This window comes from Euphorbia lathyris, chromosome 4, assembly GCF_963576675.1.
Source record: "Euphorbia lathyris chromosome 4, ddEupLath1.1, whole genome shotgun sequence".
NCBI lineage: Eukaryota > Viridiplantae > Streptophyta > Magnoliopsida > Malpighiales > Euphorbiaceae > Euphorbia > Euphorbia lathyris.
This window is the reverse complement of record NC_088913.1, coordinates 76,244,355-76,252,652: the sequence shown is the minus strand read 5'-3', so window position 1 is coordinate 76,252,652 and position 8,298 is coordinate 76,244,355. Positions and strand designations below refer to the sequence as shown.

The following is an 8,298-nucleotide window of genomic DNA, read 5'->3' as shown; positions in this document are numbered from 1 at the left end:
CTTTTTGCCTATAAAAAAACTAAATTGTGACGATGAGATTTTCATTTAAGAGCAGAAATAATTATTCACGACATAACTAATTTTGCCGTCCTTACATAAATGTATCCGTAGGCTTATACTAGTAATTAAAATATTTAAATAAAATGCAAAGGTTAGCAATCTCATCTAAAAAAAATCGGCTCGATTGCTGACGAGTGCTACTTCTACTTCCGTTCGAGTGGTCCCCACAGGTCTAGAGTGGGACCCGATAAAGAGAGATGACGTAGTTCGTATGTAAATGACCGCCCGGATTTTAAATGAACTAATAATCAGCATTTAATGACTCATTTGGTGTCCGCCAGGTATTATTAAATAACGAACCTCGCATTTCTTATCCTTCTATTTTTAATTAATCTCCTGAACCACCAATTTTCCATTCCAGATTCTTTCTTTTCTCTGCTCAATTCGCCAGATTCTCACGCTTTCTTGCCCCCGCCTTTGTCAATCTTTTGTTCATATTTTATTCGAAATTTTGATTTTCTCTTTTTGAGGAGAATTGCAGATTTTGGGGTTTCGATTTGTTGTCTGTTCCTTAAATTTTGAGAGATTTGCGATGGCCAACTCTAGCAAGCAGGATATCGGCGATGATCGTGTGGAACGATCCACTGGCGGAGATTTTGAGGATTCTTCGTCGGTGTCTAGCGGGGTGGAGACATCTGCTGTCGGATCTGGTAACGTTGGGCAAGGAAGGACTGAGTTTGGGTTAACGGAGCGATTAACGGACATTCTTGTTGACGAAGGAGATGGAGATTTGCTTCTTCAGCAAAGCGATCGTGGAGATACAGTTTTGCAGTGGCTACAGGCTTTGGATTTGCAAGTTATGGGTGCCTGTAGAGCTGATGAGAGATTAAAACCGTTGTTGAAGATGAATGCTTCTAACGGAATGGCCGAAGATCTTCTCTTAGCCCATCTGAGTCAGGTATGTAATTGAATACGGCATGGTTATTCTTACGGGATTGAAATTATTCGAGCTAGTGCTTAGCGGTTGCAATGAAGATTCTACTGTTTCTATTTTAACAAATTCTTTGAACTGATTGGCTAATTTATGTTTTTGATCGGTAGCACTTCGAGCCATCAGAAGTTGGCATGCTGGCTAGGTGTTTTTGCATACCGCTCGTTTCAACCCGTGTTGGCAAGATTAACAAGCAAGGAACTTTATTTTGTCCCACTGCTGCAAGGTGATTATTTATATACCAGCTTGTTTTAATGCGGATTTGGCTCTGCAACAGTTAGTGTAGGGATGCGCTGATCATAGGATTAGTGTATACTCGTTTATGCAACTACATAATAATATGTAATCGGTATAAAATCAAGGGTAGCGCCTTTATATTGTAGAACCGTAAGATCTCAATTCTTGAAGTGTTTACTTAGCTTCGTTTGATCGTCTCTTTAATTTATCTGAACTGTATATTTAAGGGATGTCTAGGATACCTTGCATGTTACGTAATGTGTGTTTGGTGAGGTTAACATTTGTGTGCTTCTTTTGCTGTAATGGTACTATTTGGTTCTATCATTCTGTAGAATTATGTGCTTAATATCCTATGCAGGCCACTGATTTAGATTATGCATGATGTGAGTGATGTTCTGATGTTTTGCAGTACATCAACCATGTTAATGACTTAATGTACCAGTAAGTGAGCAGAAATTTTGATATATGCATTTAGCATCCCTTGATTTTCAATTATTATTCAATTTTTCTTGGCTGTTATTTTTTTTTGCTGTTGCTGTGAATTTCATTTTCTGGCTTCTGGTTAAATTAAATCGAGGATAGATTTTTCATCTAACGTTATGTTATGGAGGCAATTTTAGACTTGTAGAAAGTTGTTCAATGAATGCAGTTTTGGTGCATTTAATGGTGAGGAGAGGTGTTTTGCCTGACTTCCCCTTTTTGTAAAAAAAAAAAAAAAACGAGTGAATTGTTTGTATTCTAGATCAAGATAGATATTGCTTACCATCAATTTTTCTAGATATGGCTTCAGGTTGGGGTTGCATTTTGATGCCATGAGACAGTATGAAGATTTGTCAGCTGGTTTTTCCTTGTCATGGTCATAGTCATTAAAGGCACTCCTTAGAAACATGGCGCATGATGCCCTAGCCCTAGCCCTAACGCCACAGTACCCCTCCATGGCGGGCTCTCTTACTCTGGACATGTTGATAAAAGGTGTGCCATGTCATGCCTATGTGGGAAAATGGTTTTATGACAGTTAAACATGGTTATAAAATAGAGCTAAACATGTTTTAGAAGAGTTAAGTAGGGTTTAAAAGAGTTAAATGGGGTTTCAAAAGAGTTAAATATAGGTTTATTGTTCACCATGAGATGAGATTAGAGACATCTAGGGCCTAAAATATAAAAAGTACTTCTATCTGCCTCTGAATTTGAAGAGACTGACACAGTACTCAACGTTACAAACTTGCAATGAGAAAAAGTTGAGAGAAAAGAACTAACACAGAGCAGAGGGAAAAAAAGAGAGAGAAGAAACACCACAGACCACACAACGTTTAAGTCTTGAAAAGAACAATAAAGAAAGTCAAAGAACTAAGAAGCAGCCAGGCCAACACAGAAAAATTGTTGAAGAACAAAAGAAGAATTCAATGATGTTGAAGATGAGGAGTTCGATGGGGATGAGTGATGAGTGATGAATTTAAGACTTTTGATGAGAATTAGCTATTAGTCAACTTAGGATATAATATTTACTTGACCAATTGAACTTTAGATTTAGAATATGGGCTTTATTACATGTTTAGAATTTATTTGTGATTAATAATATTGTCATGGTTTAGTATAATATTGCATTTTGATTTTAGAATCTATCATTTATTATATTTTAAATATTATCATTTACAGTTTTGTAAATTTTTATGAATTTTTTCTTTTAGTGCGCCTTAAGGCGTGCGCTGTCGCCTTGCGCTAAGGCTCCAGGAGGACCCCCTTACGCCTTAGTGCGCTATACGCCTTCAATAATTATGGTCATGATGATTATGAATAGAAAAGGTTTTGTTGCCTTGTATTTTTTTTTCCTGAACATTCCTAATGGCACTTTCTTAGATGGGTTTCCTACCCATTCACTTTTTCATTAGAGCTTTCCTTTAGTATTAATTTTAGTTGCAAAGACATGGCTGGAAAGTGCATACATGCTGGACTTGCTTGGATAGTAGAGATAGCAGGACTTTGTGCTTTAGCTTATTAATGGCGATAATGTTCATGCTTCCAAGTAAAAATATCTTTTGACTTGTAGGTAAAGTGGGCGTTTTCTATTATGATCTCTGAATTATGAGGAAGTAAAGGTAGTTCCATCTCCTATATTATATGTTTGTATAAACTGCTGTTGATTTTGGCTTTATGGGGATAAGTTGTTAGTTATCTATTTGTGTATTTGTGCCAAGTTTGTGTTGAAGTCTGTAGTCAATTCTTAAGAAAACCTGTTGGGTTGTGTACTAAGTGATATTCATTCCGTCGTGTTCTTAAATATATGTTATGGGTCCTCTTTCCTGATACTTCTGATGTTGTCATTATGAAATTGTAATTTGCTTACTATCCATATTCAAGTAATATGACATTTACTGGTATTACATTACCTAGGGATGTGTGTTCTACAAAAAATATTATAGATGGAATAGGATGAGTACATGGACATAAGCTTTAGTGTAGTTCAATAATCATAAAGTTGTATAACTAATAATGAATATAAGAGTGCAAAAACGAGCATATTTTAGGAAATTCTTTTAAACGGTATACTCGCAGGAGGGTTCTGTATAATTATGGATATTGATAAGCTTTAGGTTTGTATAAATTCTAAATAGTTGAATAAAAGTTGAAGTCATACACTGATCAATAGTGATCGAGGTTCTGTGTCTTGTGGCTGCTGTTAAAGAAAATACTTAAATGGTCCTAAACAAGAACTTTGATGTTCTATACTTCAATGTAGATGTTTTAGTATTTCCGATTAAGAAATCTTCTTTAGTTGATGTTTTACTATGATCTTAAAATCCATTTTAAATTGTGGGCATCCGCGCAATTATTGCTCAGTTATTTAGAATAATTATTACCTTTTTATAAATAGGAGTTCAACTATCCAAGTTATTTTTACAAGACTTAGCAATGGATTTCATGGGATGGGTGATTGGCTTGTAAGTTATTGAAAAATGAATCGCTGGAAATTGTGCATGTATATATCTTGCTCATGGTTGTGATTGTCTTTTGAACATGTGTTGCTTTTTGCTTTGCAAATCTGTTTTTTTGCTATCTAATTCTAAGGATTTTTTTTTACATTGTTTCAGGGGAAATTTATGTCTTACTGTATTGCCAACATCTGATTTGCGGCTCTCGTTCATTGGAGACGATGGCAATACGGAGAGACTGTTCACTGTAAGTAGTAGAGCACGGTCTCCTACTATTACAGTTGATGAGATCTCAACAGACAGCTCTGGTCGATCTTTCCACATAAAAGTTGGTGACGATAGAGATTTTTACTTCTGGTGCTCAGAGAAATCTAAGCTTTTGGGAATTGAATTGCTTGCCAAGGTACAATACATTGTCTTGGTGATCAGCCTATAGGCATTTGTTCAAATGGTTTGACATGTTAAGGGGTAAAAAAGACCATGGATTCAACATAACTAGTTGTTAAACTGATCTTGGTTCGTTTGGTTGGGTTCTTAATAACAGCTTAACATGTTAACCTTAATTCTTAAGGCTAAGCTGCTAAGAATATGCTGGAAATGCTTAGTGGAGTTAAGAAAATTGTTTTAGCTGTTCGAAAGTGCAACCTGACATGGAAATTCACTAATAATTATACTATGGTTTATTATTTTCGCCTATCTATTCGATCTTCTATCAAATAAGTGTGAGCCATATTGTTATAATTATTTGGCAATTTTTATCAGGTAGTTATTAACGAGGTCTGTTTGTCGTAATTTTAGATGAAGGATATGATCAGGAGGAGACCATCTGTAGCTGAGTTAACTGGAATCAGCAAGTCTCGACTTACTTGTTTTGCAACTCATTTGCGTGCCTATCTCATGGGAAATAGCTGCAGAGAAAGTGCTGCTTATTTTCCTGCCTCTTCATCTAACATCAATCTCGACAACTCTGATGCAAGTCCTTCCATATCATCTAAGCCTCTACGGTCCAGATACATTGGCAATCAGGCAATAAAAACAAATTCATCTTACCAGGGAAGCCTGAGTCCAAGATCGAGTTCATTTAAAGAAGGCCCACCCAGAAGCGTGTCTTCTTTAAGAAATGCTGCCAGGGAGAAGTTAAGGCGTCGTGGGGATGTCCATCACTCGGCAATTGACAACCTGATGATTGCATTGCCACATGAAAATGATGCGTCAAGCTCCAATACATCTGGAAGTGAAAAACTGTCTAGCACTATGAGTGGCCCTTTATCACCTTCAGCTTTAATTGAATCCTTGGGCAATTTGACTCTCCCACCAACTCTAAGCGCAGCATCCCATGTAACTTCATTTCCTCCTCTCATCTCTCCTTACTATTGTTGGTGCCCCCAAGGTTTGTCTACTATGCAGTATCCTTCGGGATCTTCACAACTTACTACCTCATCCAATGATTGCCCTTTACTTCCACCACTTTCTTCGTTGTTGTCGGGGTCTATGACCTCTAACCTGTTGACTCCTTTGCCATCTCTCAGTTTGGCAAATGCACCGTCCTTGGAATTCCCTGCTTTTCTTCCCGACCCATTGGTTCGGTTCCCAATTTCTGGTTCTCAGCAAATCCCAACTTTCACCCCTTTGATTTGTGACCCAATTGTTCATATCCCAGTTATCGATATTTGCTCCTCGGGCCAAGGTTATTTGGTGAGTGCTGGTCCTGCTATTACAAGCACTATCCCGCCCTTGCACCCGAAGCTTGTGAATCCATTGATTCCTAACACGGATTCTGTGGTAGAAAAGGGTGCGAGAGAGACTCTCCGATTACTCCTCAGCGGTTCATCTCAAGCAAACCCACAGTTGATAGGTGTGTTCCCTGCTGTGTTGACAAATTCTGAGGATAGACAAGGCATGCATGCAACTGGAAGTCGGGGTCTGTACACAGGATCCAGTGATGTGAATGCTATAGTTAGTAGTATGGCTACCATTGGCTTGGTTTCGTTAGCAAGGAGCTCTACAAGAGATGCGGATGCGAAGGTGATTGAAAATTCAGGCGGTGTTGAAGAGAACCTCAAAAATTTTGATGGTTCGGACGGGTCGTGTTCTTTTTATAAAGATACCTTCTTTCGAAATATGGAAGAAGGGAGCAATTGATGTGGTAATTGTTTTGGATTTTGTTTTTGCGCAATCTAGATCTGTTCATGTGACAGGAAAATGTAGATATGTAGCTGTAAATGCAGCCAGCCCTGGCTTTGAAATGTAATTAGTGAAAATCACGCCATTTATTGGGTGTCGTCTGTTCATGTTAATTTCCTTTTACTCTTTTCAGTTGTTGAGAGTGAACATTGTAAAATGTTTTTGCTTATGTGATAGATAGATCGTCTATAGCATCTTGCTTTTGTTTGTTTTTGTGTTTTCTTAGTTCTGTTTTATTTGCCAAGTTGAGCTGGAGAGCAATTGCTTCATTCTCGTCTGTAAGAGGAAATCTGAGGATAGAAGTTTATGAGATGAGATGTTTGGGAAGAGAAAGCAAAGTAAATGGGGGGAGAGGATCGAGGGAACAGAAACAATAGATGGGCTAAAAAGAATATGTTAGCCCCAGTAGAGAAGAAATTAGTGGAGTTCCGGTCTAAATGGGGTACGGATTATTTGTTTCCGATGGAGTAGGGATTCCTAATACTCTCTGTTTCCAATGGAGTTCGGATTCCCGATAGTGTTTTGAACCATGAACCAGATGTCGTGACACATGCGTTGGGCGAGATGTTTGCTAGTAAGCCTTAATGTGACACATAGATCGGACGATATGTTTGCTGATGAACTTTAATGTGGGACGACTACAATTAAGAGTCCGTGTTGTAGATGTCACTTGTTTTTAGTGCTAGGATTTGATTATGATATATGAGCGTGCTATCTAGGCACTAAATTGGTTGGGTAGCTGTCTCCGCTCCTCTGATCGGATGGGAGGGCGAGAACCAGTAAGTATTTGAGATGGAAAAAGTTTAACCTCGGGTAATACGTGAGTCTTGGAGTGTTGGTGTTGCTTCTATGTAGAAGCTCTTACTCCGTCGGATGGATTGAGACAGAAATGGAGGAGACTTTTCTCTTCGTCATGACATCAAGACATTAGACACTTCATAGTTTATAATATATAAATAATCTTCATTTATTTTTTTAATATTTGGTAACTTCTTCTTTTTGACACTGAAAATGGGAATAATATTACAAAAAATGAATTATTACATTTTGTAATACTAAGGGAGCAGTAGAAGAGGACTCGTGGTGCCAAAAAGAGAGAGAAACCATGTTCTTTTAGCTAGAGTATGGGTAACACGGATAGCTTGTCGACTGATATGGGCCAGACAAGATTCGTAAACTAGAAATTTGAATCCTTTCACGTCTTTGTTGAAAGCATTAGCCACTTGCATGGAATCTGTTTCAAGAATAGCATAAGAATAATTTGAATCCTTCAACCACGAGAGGGCTTCACGAATGCAGAATGCTTTCGCCACGTAAGTAGCCATAGCCCGGAAGGAGAGACGAGAAGCTGTCATGCACAGCTGTGAAGTGGTCACGAATCACATAGTCGCAACCGATCACCCCAAGGTCCTCAAAAATTGCTGCATCGACGTTAATCTTTATTAGAGAGTTGGGAGGCGGATATCACCAGCACTAGACAGAAGCAAGGAGTTGTTTGTTGTGTTGTTGGGCCTTCACTTGAACAGTTCAGAATTGAGCCAGAAACCTGAGAGCAAGCGAAACACTCGTATTAGCCGGAGTCCGAGTTTGGTTTTAGAGAACATCATTGCAGCTTCTCCAAATGGACCAAAGGGTCATACAAACTCATACGATACACTTATCATGCCGCTCAATTATATTTTCAAACCATTGAACAAAGGAGTCCACCAGTACTAGGCAAAGTGGCAGATTTGCCGCATTCCAGCAGTCCAATGCGAAATGGCAGTCCACAAATGTATGTAAAGCATGTTCGCCATACTCCCTGCATATCACACATTCGTTCACTACATCCATACCTCGAAGAAGCAGAGAATCACGTAGGGGGGTGAAGTTCCTGCATAGTCGCCAAACAAAGGACTTCATCCGCGGAGGTAGTCCGAGATGCCAAAAATATGACCAGCGAATGACCTTAGTCTC

General features: G+C 38.5%; 1 protein-coding gene across 1 annotated transcript; it reads left to right on the top strand.

The window, feature by feature from the left end:
• The first annotated feature begins 379 nt into the window (after positions 1–379).
• LOC136227818 (uncharacterized) lies at positions 380–6,550 on the top strand. The gene is made up of 4 exons (XM_066016574.1): positions 380–958; positions 1,102–1,217; positions 4,318–4,561; positions 4,957–6,550. The coding sequence occupies exons 1-4, from the start codon at positions 593–595 to the stop codon at positions 6,298–6,300; spliced, it is 2,070 nt and encodes a 689-aa protein (XP_065872646.1). The 5' UTR covers positions 380–592; the 3' UTR covers positions 6,301–6,550.
• Positions 6,551–8,298: the final 1,748 nt, after the last annotated feature.